General features: G+C 62.7%; 3 protein-coding genes across 5 annotated transcripts; 2 read left to right on the top strand and 1 right to left on the bottom strand.

Annotated features, from left to right (window-relative positions):
• Positions 1 to 110: 110 nt before the first annotated feature.
• Positions 111 to 2,167, top strand: GNLY (granulysin). Its single transcript, XM_080370485.1, has 4 exons — positions 111 to 271; positions 1,014 to 1,138; positions 1,258 to 1,383; positions 1,477 to 2,167. Exons 1-4 carry the CDS (start codon positions 232 to 234, stop codon positions 1,642 to 1,644), a joined length of 459 nt encoding a protein of 152 aa, XP_080226611.1. The 5' UTR covers positions 111 to 231; the 3' UTR covers positions 1,645 to 2,167.
• Positions 2,168 to 4,038: 1,871 nt separating this feature from the next.
• Positions 4,039 to 12,323, bottom strand: GCK (glucokinase). 2 transcript variants are annotated; one of them, XM_080370479.1, is made up of 10 exons: positions 12,153 to 12,323; positions 9,371 to 9,533; positions 9,074 to 9,228; positions 8,712 to 8,831; positions 8,526 to 8,621; positions 8,178 to 8,277; positions 7,150 to 7,333; positions 6,698 to 6,853; positions 6,009 to 6,242; positions 4,039 to 5,913 (listed from the first exon to the last, which is right to left on the bottom strand). In XM_080370479.1, exons 1-10 carry the CDS (start codon positions 12,195 to 12,197, stop codon positions 5,769 to 5,771), a joined length of 1,398 nt encoding a protein of 465 aa, XP_080226605.1. In that variant the 5' UTR covers positions 12,198 to 12,323; the 3' UTR covers positions 4,039 to 5,768. The 2 variants fall into 2 exon arrangements, with proteins under 2 accessions (XP_080226605.1, XP_080226604.1); XM_080370478.1 differs by lacking the exon at positions 4,039 to 5,913 and having other exon boundaries at positions 6,071 to 6,853.
• Positions 12,324 to 13,955: 1,632 nt separating this feature from the next.
• Positions 13,956 to 21,592, top strand: YKT6 (YKT6 v-SNARE homolog). 2 transcript variants are annotated; one of them, XM_080370483.1, is made up of 8 exons: positions 13,956 to 14,099; positions 14,665 to 14,787; positions 17,679 to 17,761; positions 18,569 to 18,669; positions 19,235 to 19,339; positions 19,514 to 19,579; positions 19,851 to 19,952; positions 20,416 to 21,592. In XM_080370483.1, exons 2-8 carry the CDS (start codon positions 14,684 to 14,686, stop codon positions 20,449 to 20,451), a joined length of 597 nt encoding a protein of 198 aa, XP_080226609.1. In that variant the 5' UTR covers positions 13,956 to 14,099; positions 14,665 to 14,683; the 3' UTR covers positions 20,452 to 21,592. The 2 variants fall into 2 exon arrangements, with proteins under 2 accessions (XP_080226609.1, XP_080226610.1); XM_080370484.1 differs by having other exon boundaries at positions 14,062 to 14,152.
• Positions 21,593 to 21,665: the final 73 nt, after the last annotated feature.

Raw genomic sequence — 21,665 nt, 5'->3', positions numbered from 1 at the left:
CCCTTCCTGCCGCGGGGCGGAGGTGCGAGGGAGGAAGGGGTCTGGCGAGCCGGCGACGCTCCATTTTAAGGGGTTTTTGGGTTTCTGCAGCGCTGAGTGGTGCAGCCGTCCCCACAGCCTGCTCGCCGGGCTATAAAAGCCGTGGGCGTGGGACACGCCAGCTCACTGTCACCTGCTGTCACCCCCCAGCACCGGCTGGCACCCTCCATCACCCTCTTGAGTGGGCTCGCCATGGCTGCCGCCTTGCTCTTGGTGCTGGTGGCAGTGGGAGGTAACAGGGGTCCCTCCTGCCTGGCATCTGTGGGGAGGGGGCAGCGGGGGGACAAGCACCCTGGGGTGGTGGGGGACACATGGGGAGGGACATGGGGACAGTGGGGATGGCAGCCTGGGTGTCAGTGTTCTTGGGGACACGGGGATGGGGTCTGTGTGGGGACCTGGGGATGGCAGGGTACATGTGGGGATGGGGACCTGGGGAGGACAGGGATGGGGTCTTTGTGATAATATGAATGGGGGGGAGAGTGTCTGCATGGGGACCTGGGGAGGAGGGGGACAGGGTCCTCATGGGGACAGGCACATGGGGATGGCAGGGATAGAGTATGTGTGGGGACCTGGGGACAGTGGGGATGGCGTCTATGTGCGGACCTGAGGGTGGTGGGGGCAGGTTCCACATGGGGACCTGGGGAAGGCAGGGATTTCATCTGTGTGGGGACAGGAACGTGGGGGTGGCAGGGACAAAGTCTCTATGACAACAGGAATGGCCGGGTCAGGGTCTGCATGGGGACCTGGGGATGGGTGGGACAGGATCCTCATGGGGACAGGCATGTGGGGGTGGCACGGCCAGGGTATGTGTGGGGACCTGGGAACAGTGGGGACAGGAGGACAGGGCACAGGCAGGAGGGATGGCAGGGACAGCGGTCATAGCACAGGGATGGGGTCCCCCGTGAGGCACACAGGGACCTCGGTGATGGGCTCGTGCTCCCACCACCGCACTCACCATCGCCGTCCCCACTCAGTGGTGCAGGCTGCGGTCCCTGAGCCCTGCCAGGGTGGTCCCGCGTCCTGGTGCCAGGACATGGCCACTGCCATCCAGTGCCGCAAGGAGCAGTACTGCCGCAACCACTGGGACAGCCTGGCCCTGGTGAGCACCAGCCCCACTGCCCCATGGCTGCGACACCAGCCATGGGGCAGCCCCTGTGAGTGCTTGGGCCGTGCTGGGGCCTGGTGCAAATCTGCGGGTCTGTGTTGTCCCCCCCACAGGGGGACATGGCTGAAGGGGATGCAGCTGAAGGGGATGCGGTGGCACCGGGCAGGTGGAAGAAGTGCAGCCTGTGCACCAAAATCATGGAGAAGTTCAAGTCGATAGCGGGTGAAGACCCTGATGAGGTAAGAGGCTGGCTGGGGGGCTCAGGACAGGGGCTCGGGGGGCTGTCACCCCACATGCGGCCCCACTGATGACGCTGGGGCTGGTCCTGGCAGGCAGCGGTGCAGGCAGCACTGAACAAGGGCTGCCGGGCCCTGGGGAAGCGCCTGGGACGTGTCTGCAAGCAGCTGGTGAAGAAGTACAGGGAGCAGATCAGCGAGGCTCTGCAGAGCGAGGAGCAGCCCCAGGACACCTGCGCCGCCATCAACTTCTGCAAGGCCTGAGCGGCCAGCACCCACCCCGCGTACTGCGCCCCATGTCCTGCACCCTGCGTCCTGCACCCTGATCCCATGTCCCACATCCTGCGCCCTGGCATCAGGCACCCTGCATCCCGCACCTCACCTCCTGCATCCTGCACGCCACATTCCTGCGTCCCGCCTGCACACCCCCCCCACGTCCTGCAGCCCACACCCCACGCCAGCCTTGGTGCTGGAAGGGCACTGGGGGTCCTGCAGCTCCAGGAGGGACCCCGCCTGCACAGCTGTAGGGTGGGGGGGAGACAGGGGAGCCCAAAATGCACCCTGGAGCGGGGGGAAGGTTGGAGGAGCAGCTTTGGTTGTCACTGGATGTGGGGTGACGGGGGGATGGTGGCCCCCGACTCACCACTCTCTCCTTGTCTTCACAGGGCTCAGCCCCACAGCTGGCCCCGAGTGCCACCCCCTGGACCCTGACCCCTCTCTGAGCCTTGCCTGTCACCCCAGCCCCCCAGCCCCCTCCCCAGGCAATAAAGCATCTCACCCCAGGCCACCGCGTCTCCTGGGAATGGTGACCCTGTGCTGGGGGTCTCCTGGGAGCCCGTCCTTTGGGGTGCTGTCCCTTGTGCTGGGAACATGCCAGCTCCCTGAGGACAGCAGGAGCTGTGTGGGGGTGCGAAGCCCGGGTGGGATGGAGCTTCCTCCCCCCCTGGGGACACTGCGGAAGGACGAGATCCCCTCCTTCCATGGTTTATTTGGTCAGAGCGAGTGGCGGGGGCAGGCACCCCCTGTCCCCTCAGTCCTCTTCGTCCCCGTGAGTGACGATGTAGCACAGGGAATTGTAGTCGATGTTCCCCAAGATGTCGGGTCCCTGCAGGCGCCACGTGGGGGCCACGGGGGACAGGGTGTATGGGGGACATGTGGGGCCCTTGGGATTGGGGTCCCTCTGGGGCACACAGGACCTCAGGGGTGGGCCCAGGGTCTTGGGGAGGGGGCCGGGCATGTGGGGACCTCAGGGACAGGGGTCTGCTGGGGACACGCAAGGATCCTGGGGAACCCAGGGACAGGGTGTGTGCAGGGATGACCTGTGGGGATCTTGGGGCTGGGGTCCACATGGCGCATGTGGGGATCACGGGGCTGGGATTGTATGGGACCAGGCAGATGGGGACGGTGGGGACAGGGTCTCTGGGGGAGCTGGGGCTGGGGGCTGTGTCACCCTGTCCTTGAATCCCCATGGGCGGCAGAGCTGGACCTCCTGGTCACCCACTGCCCCCAAGGGGCCGGTTGCCCCCCTCATGCAGGGACATGCGAGCGCACAGGGTGGGCAGAGGCCAGCACAGGGGACCGTGACGGTGACAGTGACAGCCAGGGGAGATGCCTCACCTCCTCTGCAGAGAACCCTCCGCACGCCTGGGTGGCCTCGGCTGTCACAGTCCCCTCACTTGGCACTGTCACTTCTCTGTGGCTGGTGCCACATCTGTCCCCACCCTTGGCACTGGCACTGTCACCCACTTGGCACTGTCACTGCCTACACGCTTGGCACTGTCCCTGCCCCGTGCCTGGGATCAACATCACTGTCCCTGATGCGGCATCACCGACTGTAAACGCTTGGCTCCGTCACTGCCCCCACCCTTGGCACTGTCACTGCCCCTGCAGTTGGTGTCACCACTTTCCCACACTTGGCAATGTCACTGCCCCAGTGTGGCGCTGCAGCCATCCTTATCCCCACGGAGTGCCCACTGACCCGGCTGCGAGCGGTTCTCCTTCAGGTCCGCCTGGGTGATGATCCCATCCCCGTTCTGGTCGGTGCAGCTGAAGGCCTGGAGCAGTGCGGGCAGGGGGGCCGAGCCCCAGCCCCTCCTGTCCCACCCCACTACCTCCTTGAACCTTGAACCCCTGGGTCTGCGGTTGCTGGAGCATCCTTGGTGCTGGGCTGTGCCCACCTGGTGCGGGGAATCCCTTTGGTGGCCCTGGCCAATCAGAGTGCAGCCCCCCCCCCTTCTTTTGTGCCCCGGCCAATCAGAGTGCAGGGAATCCTTTTGTTTCTTGCAGTCAACCAGCCTGCAGGGAGTCGCTTCTTCCCTGGTTTTTTTGATCACAGCCAACCAGAGTGCAGGGAATCACTTTTATAGTCCCAGCCAATCAGAGCACAGGGAGCTCCTCCCTTATTTTGGCCCCAGCCAATTGGAGCACAGGGAATCCCTTTTGTTTGGTTCTGGCCAATCGGAACACAGAAAACCCTGCTAGCTGAGGGCTGCCACCAATCAGAGCCCAAGGATGTCTTTCTGGTGGCAACCAATGAGAAGACAGGGAACTGAGCTGGCCGATGCCTGCAGCCAATCAGAACAGAAGGAATTCCCTTTCCCTCTTCCACTGAGCCGGGGGTCCCGGTGCTGTTGGGTGGCTCCTGCAGGGCTGGGGGCTTCAGGGTGGTGCCACTGGGCTGGCCCCAAACCCCTGCGGTACCCCAGATCCCCAGGGTGGCCCCAGTACCCCGAGATGTCCCTAGACCCTGGGGTGTCCCCATGTCCCATGTGGTGGCCCCAAACCCCAGGGTAGCCCCAGATGGTGTCCCCCAAGTGGCCCAGGCACCCCAAGATGACCCTAGATCCCAGGGTGCCCCATGTCCCAGGGTGGCCCCCGGCCCCCTGGGGTGGCCCAGAGCCATGTGGTGGACCCAGATGTCCAAGGGCGGCCCCAGAACCCCACGATGGCCCAGACCATGAGGTGACCCCACACCCCCAGGGTAACTCTGACACCCTGGGGGGCCCCCGACTCCCAGGAGGACTCCAACACCCTGGGGTATCCCCGAGCCCCGGATGGACCCCAACCCCCCTGCCCCAGACCCTCTGGGGGACTCAAATTCCTGGGGTGCCCTAGAAATTTCAGAGAATCCCAACACCCTGGGGTGCCCCAGATTCTCAGAAGGATCCCTGCACCCTGTGGCGCCCCCAACCCCCAAAGGGACCCCAAAGCCCTTGGATTCCCCAGGAAAACCCCAATATCCTGGGGTGCCCCAGACTCCCAGAGGGACCTCAACACCCTGGGGTACCCCAAAACTTCAGGGGGATCCAAATCTCCGGGATGCCCCAGACCCCCAGTGGGACCCCAGGGGCACCCCCAGTCCCCCCTGCAGCACCCCCACATCTCGGGGTGCCCCATTCCTGGTGCTGGGAGGGGTCCCTGGCTGCACTCACCCTTCCCCACTGCAGCCTGGGCTGGGGCTCCCGGGGGCACCCTGGCTTTTATCCCCCCTTCTCACCCCAAGCGAAATCAGGTGGGGGACGTGTGTGGGCAGCCGAAGCGGCCTTGTTGCCAGCGCTGGGCACTGACACCGCCAGGCTGTGCTGGACACAAGCCAGGCCAGGCCCCCCGGTGTCACCGCAGCTGGGGGACACTCTTTATGGCTGGCTGGGAGGCGGGGCTGAGCTGTGGCACCCCGGAACATGAAACAGCCTCAGGGGGTGCCCCCCTGTTTGGGGTGGGCTGGGACCCACTGGCTCTCAGGGTGCTGCTGCAAGCGGGATCAGGGTTGAGCCCGTGGGGGGGAGCTATGCCCCCTTTTGAGGCAATCAGTGCTAGGAGGGGGGGGCAGGGCACCCCCACGTTCTGCTCCCCACCTTGTCCCCGTTGCAGGCTTGAGGCTGGAGGGGATCCCTGAAAATTGGCACCACATCTGGCACAGCTCTGGTGCACTCCAGTTGGTCTCTGCACCCCGGGGCTCACTGATGGGGGCTGGCCCAGCCCCCTCCTCCACCCTGACCCCCAAGTACCCCCCAACCAGCCCCTTGTCTCTCGGCCAGCCCCTGGGGGGGTCTCATCCCCAGTGGAGGGGTTGGGGGTGCATGCAGAAGCCCCACGCTCTGCAGCTAGGTGAGGATGCAGGGGGCCGGGGAGGCACAGGAAGACACCCCCCGCCATGTGTGGGGCAGCCCCATGGTGGGGGTCTCCCAGTGAGCACAGGGGAGACAAGGAGCTCTTTCTCAAGCCCGGAGAAGTCCACGCAAACCCCATTTATTGGGGAGCTGGGAGCCACCTCTGCCAGCGGCAAATCTCTCCCCGTGTCCGTCTGCTCCTCGCAGAGCTCTGAGCGGGACCACCGTCCTCCCACCCTCCCCACCATCATCATCCTCAGCTTCCCCCCGAGTCCTTTCTCACTGCCCCATCATGCAGGCCATTTTGCAGGCGACGGCAGAGATGAGCGCGGCTCCGCGCCCGCTGCCTTCCTCTGACTGGATGAAGGTGATGTCGCAGCCGGGCGTCAGCTGCCGAACCGTGGCATGGAAGCGGTCCTTGAAGCTGCCAGAGGGGAAAAACTCGGGGTCAAGGCTGGGGGGATGCAGGGGGAGGAGGAAGGGGGTGGTGGCGGGAGGAAGGCTCTTGGGAAGCCTCACCTGGGATGGAGCTTGTAGACGGAGCCGTCAACGCCCACGGTAATTTTGAGGGTCTCCTGGCTGCGGCTTTCCCGCATGCGGTTGATGACGCCAGCCAGCCCGGCCGAGCACATCTGGGCAGCACGGGTGGAGACGCTCTCGCAGACCATCCGCACGATGTCACAGTCTGTCCCCGAGGGCAGCAGCTCAAAGGCCGTCAGGATGTTGTAGATCTGCTTGCGGTCATCAGAGTCGCTGGGATGGGGACAGAGGGGCGCATCGGCCAGGGGGACACAGTGGGACACAGGGACCTCGTGCAGGGCAGTTGTAGAGGGCTGGTGTGGGGTGACGGGATAGGGGATCCCAATATGGGGCAGAGCAGGCCGGTGTGGGGTGATGGGTTGGGGGACCCTGATATGGGGCAGTCAGAGCAGGCTGGTGCGGGCTGACAGGACACGGGGACCCCAATACAGGTCAGAGCAGGCTGGTGTGGAGTGATGGGACAGGGCCCCCCCACGTGAGACAACCCTGTATAGGGTGATGGGACACGGGGGCCCCCACGTGGGAACACCTGGTGTGGGGTGACAGGACAGACACCCCGCTGCACCTGGACCGGTGTGGGGTGACAGGACAGAAGACCCTGATGCGGGGCAGCATAGCAGGCTGGTTTGGGGGTGCCGCCTCCCACCGTGGCCCTGTCAGCTCCGTACCTCTCGATCTGTGACACGAAGCGGGTCTCAAAGGTCCCACGGGTCTTGAGCTTCTCAGAGGCCTCCCCATTGAAGAGCAGGTTCTCATCCACCAGCTTCAGCAGCACCAGCCGGACGATCTCCCCCATGTACTTCCCCCCAATGATCTTCTCATAGCTGGGGGGGAACACAGGCAAGGGGGCAGCCGTCAGGGCCGGGGCTTGGCGGGGGGCCACGTCCTGCAGCACCCCTTCTTTCCTTCCCCCTCACGTGCCGGACACATCCCTGCGCGTGGGCATGGCGGCCAGGGCAAAGGCCCCCCGCCTCGGGGGTACCTGTGATGAGTTGCTCCAGCCTCAGCTGAGCCCAGCATGGTGCAGGTGGGCAGGGGAAGAAGAAGGGTGGGCAGAGGGGACGCAGCTGGGAATTTGGGAGGGGACACCCAGAGGAACTGGATCTGTCCTATTCCTTACAGTTGCTGACCGGGGTTAAGTGAGGTCTCGTCCACCACGCGGTCGTACTCCAGGAGGAACTCGTCCAGCTCCCCCGAGGCGCCGAAGGCCCCCCACTCCGTGTTGACGCACATCCTCCCCTCGTTGCCCTCCACCAGCTCCACGTTCTGCATCTCCTCCATGTAGCAGGCATTGCAGCCTGTCCCTGCCAGCGGGAACCAGGGATGGGACCGGGTGGTGGCAGGGGGGGACAACGCTGATCCAATACCCATGGCGATGGCTCTGTGGGGCAGCCAGCTCTGTGGCTGCGGAGCTGTGCTCGGAGCTGCACATGCCCCTCTACATGTGGATGGGGAAGCTCAGCCCTCCTGCTCCCCCCCGGGCCCTCCCCGCAGCCCTGTCCGGCTGCTTGTCCCTGGTGGGTGTCGGGGGTGGCCCCCGCAGGGTCCCAGGGGCTCTGGCAGCCGCACGGTGAGGGCAGCCTGGCCTCCGGAGGAGGTGGTGATAAACAGCCCGGCGCTGGCGGCGCGGTGTTTACCCAGGCTGAGGGGACAGTGTGGAAAGCCCAGATGGCCGCGTGGTTGATCGCACTAAAGAGAGTGTGGGTCTGGGGGGTGGCGGGGGGCTGCTCCCCTGCAGGGGGGGCAAAGGAGCCTGGGGGCTTCAAAACCATCCCCACCTCCCAGGCTCCCCAGCACCAGCCACCTTCAGTGGGTCCCCACCCACACGGTGAGATGCCAGAGCCACCCGAAGCCTGAAGAGAGGATGTCCCCTGCTGGGGGTGACCGCGCCATGGGTGACCAGACCCATTGCAGTGACCACCCCCTTTCTACCCTGAAGGTCCTCCCACCACCATGCCAGGCCCAGGTGATGCCATCTGGCGTCCCAACAACAGGAGACCTCGGCAGGGTGCCAGTGCCACACACCTGTCCTCAGTGTGTGTCCACAAAAAGGACAAGCCGCTGCTCACAGCAGGGGAGTGTGAGTGGGGCCATAGGAGCAGTCCACCCCCGCCTGCCACGCGTCCCTGTGGGAAGGGGCCGTCTTACCCACAATCATCCCAACCTCGCACCGGTGATCTTCATAGTAGCAGGAGATCATTGTGGCCACTGTGTCGTTCACCATTGCCACCACGTCCATCTCGAAGTCCTGGGGAGGGGAAAAGGACCATCAGGGTCTCACTGGGGGTCCGGGCTGTCCTGCAGCAGGGAAATCTGGGGTGGAGGGTCCCCAAGGGCAAGGACGCATGCATGTGTCACACACACACGTGTGCACACACGTGGAATGACCCTTCCTGGGGACAAGCTGGGCTCCAGCAGTCCTGTTGTGGGGATGGCCGGGGGTACCAGGGCCTCCCCACTGCTGCAGTACCAGCACAGACCGTACGCTCATCTCACCCCTCGCCGTTTGATGGCATCTCTCAGGAGCCCAACCACATTGTTCCCTTCTGCGCCGGAGGCTTTGAAGCCCTTGGTCCAGTTCAGGAGGATGCCCTGGAGTGAGGGTAAGACCGAAATGGGGCTGTAGGTATAGCTGGGTCATGGGGACCCCCGAGTTCTTGTGCTGCCCGGCCACCCCCTCACCTTGTCGATGTCCTCGTGCCGCACAGGGAAGGAGAAGGTGAAGCCCAGGGGCAACTTTTTGTGCTTCATCTGGTGCTTGTCCAGGAAATCAGAGATACACTCGGAGATGTAGTCAAAGAGCTGGAAGAGAGGAGGGCCAGCCTTTGCCAGGGGCTGTCTCCATCCTCCCACTGCCCATGGCCAGCCACCATCCCCGCCACAGGTCCCCCAAGCGTGGCCACCTCCCCACCACCCCCAACTTCTGCCAGCTGGGATGAGGGATGTACCTGCTGGCTTCCCCACTGAAATGCGGCACGGTGTGCCCCTGCCCGGTGACAGGGACCGTGCGGGAGGGGACGGGATGCCCTGTGTACCCAGCTCACCATCTCAGCCGTCCCTGTCATGGCATCCTCTGGGATAGAGTACATCTGGTGCTTCGTTTTCACCTTCCACTGCCCTTCCTCCCCCTCGCCCACTTTCACCAGCATCACACGGAAATTGGTGCCGCCGAGGTCCAGCGACAGGAAATCTCCAACCTCTGCAAAGCCAGGGAAGGGAGACACAAGATAACCAGCTCAGAGGGGAACTCGGACTCCTGCACCAAGCTCGGTGAGGTGCAGGGAAGAGGTGACATGACAAAGGACCAGGAGCAACACCCGTCCAGCCCAGCAGCGCTGTACCTGAGCCCTCAGGTGTGGAGCGGACATAGGTGGGCAGCATTTTGACAGAGGCTTCCTCATGTGTCTCCAGCTTTAGCCCTCGGTCCATCTCTTTTTGCATCCGGTACATCACCTTCTTCAGGTCCTCCTCCTTCAGCCGGAACTCTGACAGGATCCGCTCCACCTGCAGCGGGACAGACGGCATCAGCTGGGGATGGGGGACATGGGACACAGGTGGTCTGAAACACACTAAGTAGTCCAAATTTTCCTTCCTCTGGCCCTGGTTTTCCCCATCAGCACACAGGCACCCCAAAACACCTTATCCCATCTCTCTGCTATCCTGCTTCAACCTAACTGACACACTGGTGAATTCACAGGACCAGCATGAGCCACTGCTGTCCCCAAATCCTCTCTTGGCGCTGCCTGTGAGCCACCCGTGGTTGGCACAGGGGTCCCTATGCCATCACCTTCAGCTAGTTGATTTGCCATGAGCTCAGGTGTCGAAGGCAGTGCCATTCCAGCAGGGCTTGGACTGGTGACCTGGGACATCCCATCCCACTGGATCCCAGGGTCTTTTCCAGCAAGGAGCCCTTCCAGCGATGCCATTCAGGAGCTTAGTGGCTCCTACCACGGGTGTGGGACGCCTCTGGGTTTGCGACGAGGATGCTGGTGTCCTTCTCAGTCCCCCAGGAGCCGGGAGCATCCCCCTCCCTGTATCCCCCTGGGAACCACGGGCCCCTTTTTCCACCCATCAAACTCAGTGTGAACAGGGGGCTGAGGGCGGGCGGGTGGGTGGGCAGGACCACAGGCAGGATATAAAGAGTATTATCAGGAAATGCTCCCTGGCCTTGCTGCCAGGGAGAACCGCAGAGCCCACTTGAGGAAAGCGCCTGGCAGGCAGGACCTGTATTTACCCTTCATGTAGCAACCCCAGGCTCCGCAGCCAGCGCAGCCTCCATTAGCCACGGCACGTAATTGGGGGCAGGCAGCCCCGGGCTGTCAGATGGAGCTGGGGGAGCGAGCGCTCGCTGCTCGGCCAGATGCAGCCGGCGGCATTAGAGGGCTCATTAGTCACCGGGTTCCGGGCAAGCTTAAAATGCTCCCGCTTGCACTTTCACCAGCAGACGGATGTTTTCCTCAAGGCTGCTGCTGTTTCCCGATGTGTTTCAGGGTGGGGGGCTCTGTAAAAGGCTTTGGGATGTGGTAAAGTGTGCATCAGGAGAGCACCCACCACCTCCATTTAGCCAAACCCTGACCCTTGCTGCTCACCCTGACCCCCCCAGTGCATCCTGACACATCACCCAGCCCCGAATGCCATCCCTCAGCCTCCAGGCTGCTGAGCAGGGGCTCATCCCAAATATCTCCTCACCCTGGAAGCTCCTGCCCCGCAGAGCCCTCGCCACAGCCAGGCGGGACCCCGGCACCTCAGCACCCCTTCAGCCATCCTCCCTGGTCCATCCTGGCTCTGAAGACCAGCGGCTCCATTAATCCTGAACCCCCAAGGTGCCGTGAGACAAGATGCTAAGAGACATGGCTGCACCATGGAGGACACTGCCGTGCCAGGGGACGCCGCTGGCCGCCCCCAAAAGGGGCTGGGGCAGCCCAAGGCAGCACCGTGGTGAGCTTCACCTCAATCCGGAAGGCGCTGAGCCCAGGATGGGTGGTAAAATCCTGCCAGGGGATTTGACCATCTTGCCTGCGTCGGCAGCTGAAGGTATTCAGTGCAAAGCCACCCTGTGGCACCACTCAGCATGCGAATGCCAAATTTGCCACAGCCAGAGGATCCCTGTCCCCAGGGCTGGCACCCGAAGGTGGCACCCAAGGGTCGCAGTTTTATTTCTCCGATGTTTTTTTTCCATCTCAGGTGCCATGTGCCCCTACTCATCCCTTCTCTTGCCTCCAAAACAACGGGTTTGGCTCTTCCATGGCGGGATTTGGCTCTTCCAATGCAACCAAAACTGGCTCTCGGCTTTCCAAGGAAACTGTTTGCTCTGATCCATCCCACAAAGGGGACAAAGCTGGAATCCACACGGCCGAAGGCTGCAGTGGCTGTGATGCCCAACTCTGCCAGCCATGCACTCCTGCCCCTGGCACATGCCATGTCCCCTCGGTGTCCCCTTGGATGTCCCAGTTGGCAGCAGGGAAGCATCTCACTGTCCTTGCCCATGGCCCCATGAGCTCAATCCACCCGGGAGAGGAGATGGGAGCAGCTTTCCTCAACTGGTGTTTGGCCAGGGATGAGCCAGGTGCCATCCTACTGGGTGCCTCGGTGACAACGGTGACGACCAGCCGAAGGAGGTGACAGGCCCCACCTCACCCCAGGGGCAGCAGCCGCTTGGCTGGCAGCATGATGGCGATGCCCAGATGGTGGGAGCATCCCAGCCAGGCATTGCGGTCCCACAAATGCTCCCAGCTCCATCCCAAGTCCTCAGTCGTGTTGGTGACGGGGGACAGCCCATGCCGTGCCGAGACCCAGCACACCGAAATGCAGAGCCCTGGTTCACGGCGCTGGGCCCCCTCCCTGGACTGTGCTGGGGGGTTAGGCTCAGGGACGGGGACCCCTCTGGCACACCAGGGCTGACCCCAGGCCACCTGGCTTTGCCCCTGGAGCCAGCGTGCCCCCAGTCAGCCATCCTCTCTACCCGGCTGCTTCCATCCTTTGCCTGGCCACAGGTGCCCACAGCACCCGGCTGCTCGCTGCTGGAAGCCCAGGGAGGATCCGCGCCACTCCCCACACCCACTGGGTGCCCCTCACCCTGTCTCCCCACCAGCCCCCCCCAGATCACCCCGGCAGCAGCCTCACCTTCTCCTTCCTGCCGCTCTCCATCCTGGCTCGGTGATCCAGCATGGGGGCAGCTGTCGGGGTGGGGTGGGCTGCGTGCCGAGCCGTCCCCCCCAAACGCCCGGGCACCCCGCTGCGGTGCCTGGCCTGGGGACCAAGCCCCCTTCCCCGTCCTGGCAGTCGTCTGGCCGGTGCTGGGCTGCTCCGTCCCTCGCTCTGCCGGAGGATGCTCCACTTTCGCTGCTTTATCTCATCCGACGCCCGGTGGCGGCCGCCTCCTCTCCAGCACCTGCTGAGGGGGGGGGATCCTGCCCCCCCCGGCCTCTGGACCCTCAAGCAGAGGGGCAGGGAGCGCAGCCTCGTGCCCTGGTGGGCTCAGCCCTCTCGCCCCGCATCCTTCGCACCGGGGGGACACACGGGTCGAGCTCTTCCCACTTGCTTCCTTCCACCGGTAAATGTACTTGCTGGCGCGCGGGACGGTTTTCAGCGTGGTGAGGGATCACGAGCCCACCCCAGTGGGTTTCTACAGCTAGCGGGGAAGTCCTGGCGTGGTGGCGAGGCTTGGCCGGGACCCCTCCCTGCTGGGGGCCACTGGCCCCGTCATGCGAAGCACCACGCCCCGGGCCACCCGTGTCCCCGCTCCAGTTGTCATATCAACAGCTCGATGTCCTGGCGTCGGTGGCAAGCACTCCACCCGACGGCTTAGCAACCCGGCACGCTCCCATGGAGACCGTGCCAGGCCCCAGCGGCCGCAGCTCGATGACAAAGGTTACGGCCACCCAGCGAGGGGCGAGGGTGACTGGGAAGTGCTCCATACCCCCAGGATGGGAAAAGCGCTGGCGATGCCGGGATTGATGCCAGGCATCGTGGCAGACTGCGGACAGCCGCCGGTTTAGGGGGGACGGGGACATGGCGGTTCCCCCTTCATCCCTGGATCGGTGGCATCTCCGCCAAGCACTGGGGGGCACCTGGGGGAACGCCAGCTTATGGGGGTCCTGGTGGGCAAGAGGACACTCCCAGCCACGGGTGGACCCCAAAACCTGCACATGGCAGCACCCCCTCGGCACGGAGTGGGGAGGGGGGAGGCGGGCTCCCCGGGGAGCATGGACGGGCGCTGGGGGGCCAGCAGACCCACAGGGAAGCCAGGGGGCTCTGGGGAGGGCGGAGCGTTTGGGGGTGTCACGGCAGGGCCTGGCGGGGGGGACAGGGTCACCCCACAGCGCCTCATCCCCACCCTGCTCCCAGCCCTGTGTTGGGGGGGGCAGCTGGAGAGGCTCTGGTAACATGTGCCCACCCTGTGAGGGGAGCAGGCCCTATAGTGGGGTCCTCAGCCCACAGAGGGGCCCAAACCTCCTGGGGGATGCACCCCCACCTCACCAGCCAGCCCCCACACTGTGGAGGACAGTACAGCCCCACGGACAGGTCCCCAGCCCCCCCAGGGGTCCCTGCACCGTGGGGAGAGGCCCCCCAAGCGGGGCCCACTCTGGGGCAGGAGAGAGGCCCACCCCCCAGAGACACCCCCACCCCCCGCGCAGGCCCCATGCCACGGGGAGAGGCCGCGCCACTGACAGACCCCGGCCCCACGGAGGCGCCCCCGCCCGGCGATGGGGCCCCCAGGCCCCGGCCCCTTCGCACCCCGGCGCAAAGGACGCCGGGATAGAGCGCCCTCTGCTGGAGGCCCTGAGGAAGAAGCCCCGCCCCATGACGCCAGGACAGCCCTGACTGGCCGCCCAGCTAGAAGGCGGGCCGCGAGCGGAGGTGGGCGGGGCTGGGGAAGGCAGGCGCTTATTGGTCAAGAGGTTGAGGGGGCGGAGCGGAGTCAGAGCGTGCGCAGAGTGGGCGAGGCCCCGTGGCAGTTGCCTGGGGCTGGTGTCACTTCCGGGTGCCGCGCTTCTGTTTCCGGGTGGCGCTCAGTCCCCGCCCCCCTCGTTAGCCGTCGCCTTCTCCCAGCTGCTTCCGGAGCCGCCGGTACTGCGGGCCGGGCCGGGGGGAGACCGGGGTGTGGGCCTGGCTCGTACTGGGTGGGGAGTGGCTCGTGCTGGACCCGGGGGCTGGGCCGGGGGCTGGGCCCGCTGGGTCATACTGGGGGCCGGGCCCGCCGGGGGCCTGGGCTGGGTTATGTTGGAGGGGTGGGGACTGGGTTAGTTGGGTTATACTGGGGAGAACTGGGTTATACAGGGCAGGACTGGGCTATTTGAGGTCACACCAGAGTGGGGGGTCATTGCCAGGGTGTCCCGGCTGAAGGGACCAGGGCTGGTGGCCAGGCAAGCCTGGGGGAGGCGTGGGACGGGGTGACAGGGCAGGCCCTGGGGGTGTCAGCAGGCAGGCGGGTGGGTGCAGGTTGCCTCGGGCCGGCATTTAAAGGGACTGGGTGATGCAGAGGACCCCCAGCCACAGGGGCAGGAGGAGGGTCCTGGTGAGGCCCGGGCGATAGGCCCAGCTGCTCGGGAAGGGTCTCACCAGCTGCTTGGTTTCCAAGCCTGGCGGCAGCCTGGCCCCTTTCTCATCCCCCGGGTTTCCTTCCTCTCCTCAGGGAAGCGGGAGACTCCAAGATGAGGCTCTACAGCCTAAGTGTCCTTTACAAAGGCGACCCCAAAGTGCATTTACTGAAAGCTGCCTATGACGTGTCCACTTTCAACTTCTTCCAGAGGTCCAGGTGGGTGCTTGGAGTGACAGAACCTCCCAGGGGGGATCTGGGGGCAGGAAACTCGCCTGTGCCCTGTGAGGCTGGCACGTGGCTCGGGCAGGACCTTGGGGAGAGGGAGTAAAAGGTTTTGGTGGGTTTTCTTCCCCGTTCTGCTCCTGTGTCACCAGGGATGCAGTGACAGCTCTTCACTGACTTTTCCTAAGGGATAAACCCACCAGAGATGCTCTCCTGGGGAGATGTGACCCTGCACACATGATTCAGTGCTGCAGAATCCACTTTGAGCAACCTTGCAGCCTCTGGAACAGGGTGAAACCTCGTTTCCCCTAAGAGCCACCCAGGACCAGCAGCTGGAGGTCAGGTTTGACTCGGTAAATCATCCACTGTAGCCAAGTGATAAAATCTGGGTGCAAGGAAACACCCTGAGTGCTCAAGTCAGCCGTTCTCCCTTGCAGTGAGTGCCGCAGCCGGGTAGTCACAGCAGCTCCTGGGGTGTGAGGCGAGTGGGAGGCTTGTCTTTGTGTCAGACTTACAAGGCTCTCCTGACACCTCCGGTATCTTTTCGTTTGGGTGCTTGGTCTAATCTTAAACTTTTCCCAGCCCACAAACCTCTGCTTGGGTTATTCTGACTGCTTCGGGTGAGCCGGTTTAGCCCAGAACGCTGATCTGAGCTCCCGGGTGTCCTGCTGCCTGCTCCGTGCACACAGCCAGATCATGGAGCGCTCTCAGCAGCTGCCCTTGAGCTGGCAGCTGAGGCGAGCTCCTAAAAAGCCTCTCAAAGTTTTAAAATAAAGCAGGCGCATGTTGTGAAACAAGTCGTTTCCCAGCCCCTGACTCCAGACGATAAAGGCCTTAGGAAATACTCACCTATGGGACTTCATGCCCCATCCCTGCCAAGATCTTATGGAGCCTTGAGCACATTTGGTTCTGCAATCCCAGTGGTAAAGGGAACATGCTGAAGTAAGATTGTCTTAAAAAATACTTTCTTAGCTAAATGTGCAAGAGGGATAAAGGAGCTGTGCCAGCGCTGCCAACACATGTGCTCCAAGATGGGTTGCAGCGGGTGAAGTAATCTTTTGAAAACCCAAACGACTTCATAGTCACAGTTCTTTGTTTTCCAAATCCTGAGAAGGTTCCCTGTGTGGTTTTGCTGTCAGGTACAGCTGAAAGAGCTGCTTCCCTGACAGAGGGCTGTTTCTTTGCTTAAAACATTCTTGGTTTGTTGGGAGCAGCGATGATGTTGGGGGTGGGGGGGTGGGGCTGTCTGTGCTTGTTATTCTCCAGTGGTTAATCCTTGTCCTGGGCTGGTTCCCGGGTCATGCTCGGAGGGGCTCTTTGTTCACCTCGGTACCTGTGTGAGCGCAGCCTAGGTGTGATGTATGGGGTGTGACTAACTTAAGTTTGGGTTAAAAATCCTGCATGCGCATTTTTTGAGGCTGTGGAGTTACCAGGGAGTTCGTTTGGATCTGGGATAAATAGAGTTGTCGTTCCTGGGGGCTGTGAGAACCTGCTGGGTAGACGGATGGGGCTGGCCTGGCCATGCCAGCGCGCGGTGTCTGCTATCAAACATCTGCCACATAATGTGGGAGAGTCAGGACCACAGTGTGAGGGAATGAAGTCTTCGGTGGCTGATTCCTCCAGGAATACTGTGAAGAATTGTGACAGTGGGGGCTGTGGCTGCCAGCAGGTCTCCCACACCAGGAGGAACGTGTCGGTCCTCTTGTTTCTGCTGAAGTTGGATTAAGAAATCTTTGGGCCGGTCTTTTCTCTGCAGTGCCTGGAAACCCGACAGTTCGGAGTTTCAGTGGAGCTGGTGTCTGATTGCATGGTGTCCAGGCTGGGAGAAATGCAAAACCCCCTAAGGAGTATGTAAACCGTGAGAAGAAAATCCCCGTTCTGGAGTTGGTTCCGGTGGTGGAAGGCAGTGAGGAAATTGCGGCCTTTGCTGTGCTGGTGTCTGCTTTTGTTAAGGTTTCCTCGGCGCCACATCATATGAAGCTCCTGAGCGGGAGCTGTTGGTGCAGGGGGTGTTTGAGCAAATTGTAATCTGAGCTCTGACAGGTTTCCCTTCCTGGGACTTCCCAGCTGAAGTGGGGAATTTGTCACCTCATGTTTGTTAATCCCGGTGTGCCCAGGACCGTGTGTGTTTGGAACAGATTTATTTTGCACGTGCTCATGATTTTTGGCCTCTGTTTTTACTGTGGGATGAAGAGGAGGGTTTATGCGAGAAGCCTGTTTGGCAGGACTCGAGTCTGGGCTCAGGAATGTTTTCCAGCCTTAGAGCAAGTTTGGCTTAAGGATGTTCCTTAATTTTGGCTCAAAGTGGTAGGTAGCTGAGGTGTGTCTGCAGGTCGAACAGCTTTCCTGGGATGCTGGCACCTTGCGTGGGATTCGGGTAAGGGCCCCAGGGGGAAAAAGACTCCCACAGGAGAAGGGGCCGGAGCACCCCTGCAGCCCCTCACTGCGTTAGAGCAGGGCGCAGCCACTCATCAGGCACTAGACAGGCAGATCTGTGGGTCAGTGGTGGTTTATGTCCTGCTAAATCACCAAAAAGCAAGTTGTGTCCAGGGCTGCGAGTCTCTCGCCGTGGATGGGGAACACGGGCGCTCCCCAGGACGTGGCAAAGCTGGAGTTGTTGGGTGGTGGCTGCAGCTCTGTGTGTGTGCAGGGTCTGGCTTCTTCCTCGAGGAAAACCCACAGCTCAGCCATGTCACCGTGACCCAAATGTGGCAGTGGAGTCGTGGGGAAGGGTTTCAGTTCACCCAAAACACTGGTGACCTGCGGGACAGACTATCATCCCCATGGCTGCTGCGCCAGCACCCCTGTAGCCCCCTGGAGCACGTGCAGCTCCCACAGACCTGGGACCCCTCGCAGACTCGAGTGCCAACGCTTTGTGTTTGCAGCGTGCAGGAATTCATGACCTTCACGAGCCAGCTGATTGTGGAGCGCTCGGAGCTGGGCAGCAGAGCCTCCGTCAAGGAGCAAGGTAAGAGGATAACCCAGGGTCAGCACATGCAGCTGCACGTGCTTTGTTGCTTGTCTGTTTATGATAAAAAAATGAGACCTCAAAGTGAGGTTGTTGAGCTGGGCGAGAAGCCAGCCCGCCCCGCAAGAGAGGTTGCAGGAGGACCGGGGACATGCCTGGCAGCCAGCTGCTGCCTTCAAGTTTCGTTACTCTTCCGGCCGCCCTTGGAACGCTCAGAGCTGTCAGGCTGCGCACCCTCTGCTTGCTGCGTTTGTCTTGTCCCACACAGCGGCAATGCCCTGGGGGGCAGCTGTGCTGGCACAGCCTCCTGTCCCTTGAGCCCTGCCGTGCAAGCCTGGGCTCCGTACCCTGATCTCTGGCTGCACCTCCAGCCTCCCCACCCTGCTCCACGGCTCCACGTGCCTCCCAAACCCCGGGATGCGCAGGGTGCGGCCTGGAGTTGGCCACTGCAGCCTCTTTAATAACACTCCAGCCTTGTGACTGGTCGTTATTTATTAAAATCAGGCCGAGCGCTTCCCCTGCTGGTTTGTGTTTAACTCTGGCACTACCTGCTGCCCTGGAATGTTCATGTCATGTCCTGTACCACGTGGCTAGGCTGCGGTAACCTGCTGAAGCACAACTCGGGGCTGATTTTGATTCTCCCTTGAGCCCTTCCCACTCTCCTAATGAAATCATGTGAAATGCGGTCACTGAATTAAAACTTCCAGGGCAATGTGGAAGAGCTGCAGGGGCTGGGCAGGAGGTGGCGGGTGCTGGGGGAGGCTCTGGACCTTCATGCTGCCTCTCTGACTTGAATTCTCTGCCCAGAGTACCTCTGCCACGTGTATGTCCGGAATGACGGGCTGGCTGGAGTGGTGATTGCAGATAATGAATATCCGCAGCGAGTTTGCTTCACCTTGCTGGACAAGGTGAGCGCGCGGGCTGGGAGTGGCTCCAGGGGCAACAGGCTGTGCATTGGGGCTGCTCTGGGGACCTCTCTGATCTCCTGCTCATGCTGTGACGAGGAAATGACCCTCCCGCTCGTTAGCTGGGGGACATGGGAGATGAGCTGAGCGGGGTCTGGCTGGCCCAAAGACTTCTGAGCCATGCAGTGCCTTGGCTTTGCATGCCAGGACTTAGTCCCAGCTCCACTCTGCTGCCGGCCCAGGACAAACACTCCGTCGTCCTTGGCTAGCTTGGGTTGTATGAGGGAAAGCTGGTTGCAGCCACGCTCCCGGCATTGCTGAAAACTGGTGATTATGTGTCTGGCAGGGTGCAGGGTTTTGGGGACAGTCAGGGACAGCCACCCCTACCTGGTGTCAGCACCACTCTGTCAGTCGCTTGTCCGAGAGGTTGGTTTCTGTTTCTTACCTTGGCTTGTTCAAAAGGGAACAAAGAAGAGGAAAGAAATCTCCTTTTAGGAGGAGATTCTGGCCACTGTGAGCCCACAGGCATAACTGCTGGGCAGTAACTGCCCACTTCCTTACGTCGCAGGTGCTGGATGAATTCTCCAGGCAGGTCAGCAAAATAGACTGGCCTTCAGGGTCCCCAGCAACAATCAGCTACGCGGCCTTGGATGGGTACCTCAGTAAATACCAGGTACAGCCTCCCGGGACCACCACAGGGTGGTGGGGAAGAGGGGTCCTGTGCAGAGGCTGGGGAATATGAGGTCTGGAGGTGGAAGCACGGGTAGTGCCTGTGCCACGGGGCCATGGCCCAGGGGATGCCGACGTGCCCGCGGTGGCAGTGCCAACACTGTTGTTTCTCTCCAAGAACCCCCGTGATGCCGACCCGATGACCAGAGTGCAGGCGGAGCTGGATGAGACCAAAATCATCCTGGTGAGAAGGACACTGGGCCCATGGCCAGGACGCTCCAGCTGCCATGTCTGTGCAGGGGCGCCCGTTCGGGGGGCTGGGGTGTAGGGCGGCCTTCCAGGCAACGGGGCTGTCCTGCCTTCTCCATTCCCTGGAGACATTCCTGGTGCTTTGGGAGCTTCCTCTGCCCTTCCTGTCCCTCTGGGCTGGTCCAGCACCTCCACCTTCTGCTTGGGGCTGGGGAGGGAGCAAGGAGGTGCCAGTGCTGTGAGTCAGCATTTGTTTTTTTCGGCAGCACAACACCATGGAGTCACTGCTGGAGCGAGGGGAGAAGCTAGATGACTTGGTTTCCAAATCAGAGGTGCTTGGTGCACAGTCCAAAGCCTTCTACAAAACTGTGAGTGCAGGTTTTCATCCCCGGGGAGGGTCACCCTCCTCCCTCAGGAGCCAGGGATGGCCTGGGGCTGGGCAGAATAAATCCCCGGGCCAGGGGACCTGGGTGGCAGGCAAGGATCGCCGGCTGCTGGTGCAGCTGCTTTGACCCAGGGGAGCTTGGTTGCCCGAGCTCCAGCTGCAGAGCTCCTCAGCTCCTCGGTCTTGCCCTGCAGCTGGTGGCGGGTGATGCCGATCCCAGCTGCGGTGGTTGCTGGTGTGGGCTCTGGCTGAGGTGATGGCTGAGGGGGGGGTCAGGTCTGTGCCATGAGCCTTCAGCGCCGGGGCACAGGGTGTTTGCTTTTGTGGTGAGCCGTGAGGGCTGGGACTGTGCTGGCTTCCTCTAGTGGGAGGAGGGCTGTGTGGGCCCCCCGTGGCCCTTGGAGAGCTGCAGTGAGTGCCACTGCTGGTTTTCCTTTTCTTCCCAGGCCCGAAAGCAGAATTCCTGCTGTGAAATCATGTGACGCGGACCCTGGGGTCTCCTGCTCCGGACCACCAGGCCTTCGCTCCCCTTCGGACCTCAGCCAGGACAGAAAGCAGAAGCCCAGGGCAGGTTCCCAGGCCTGGGCTGTGCCGTGGGGGGCAGGGCTGGGCCTCCTCGGCTCTGCAGGCTTATGTGACTGTTTCATCTGGAGGGGATGCCGAGCCTGGCATTGGGCCGGCACCCCACGGCGGGGGGGGGGGAGCACCGGAGACCCGCTGCCCTTGCTTTTCCCGAGGGTGGCTTGGACCATGGGGCGCCCAGCCACACGCACTCCCCTGCCCTTACACCTGTAACACTAGCCAGTGCCTCGGCATCCTGGCACTACTGGCCTGGGGGAGGCAGGGAGAGAGGAACCGGGGCTCCCGCCGCCATGCCTGGGGCTGCCTGGGGAGCCGGGGTGGGTCTTCTATGTATTTGTGTCCTAAGAGTGAGCCCGGGGGGTGGGAGAGGGGGAGTGGGAAGGGAAGAAGAGGCGCTTTCCTCTGGTGGGGGATGCTCGCTGCTGGATTATCACCCATTGCCTCCCTGGGCAGCTTTTCCCAATGGCGGTGAGCTGGAAGCTGTGCCCCCAGCGCCTGCTCGCTGGCCTCCATCCCCAGGGAAGGAGCAGGGCTGAGCGGGTGACAGGGAGGGGGCTGCCCCAGGGCCCTTTTTCTGGCTGCGGTGGAGGTGTGGGAAGGAGCCGAGTGGGGACAGGGCAGGCCTGGGCAGCCTGCGGCCCCCCTGCCTGGCTCCGTGGGTTGGGGGGTCTGTCCCCCATTGCCCTGGCCGGGGACTTGTCTGAGCCCCACCGTTCACCAGCTGCTGAGGGGAGGGGGAAGCTGGGGCCAGCGCAGAAACCAGCCCCAGTGCTCGGGCTGCTGTGCTGGCAGGAGGGGAGCAGGGCCGAGGGGCAGCCGGGGGGGCTCACCTGCCTTCCCTGTGGCTCAGAGACCCCCTCCCCTGCTCCCATCAGCCTGGGGGGGCTCGCTGGGCGCCCAGCAGCCCTCGCTGCCTCCTCTTCCTCCTCCTTTGGAAGGGAAAAAGCTTTTGCTTGAGATTGTATCGTGGTCGGTGTTGCCTATTGTTTCTGTGCTGCTGGCCACACTGGCCGGTGGGGATAAAGTTGTCTTTGGCAGTTGTCGGCCGGCTCCGACTCTTTCTGCAGCTTCCCTGGGTGGGAATCGGGCCGGGCAGGGCCGGAGGGGCATCCCC

This window comes from Falco punctatus, assembly GCF_963210335.1.
Source record: "Falco punctatus genome assembly, chromosome: 20".
Lineage (NCBI taxonomy): Eukaryota > Metazoa > Chordata > Aves > Falconiformes > Falconidae > Falco > Falco punctatus.
Note: the sequence above shows the minus strand (reverse complement) of the source record. Positions and strands in the feature narration are given on the sequence as shown.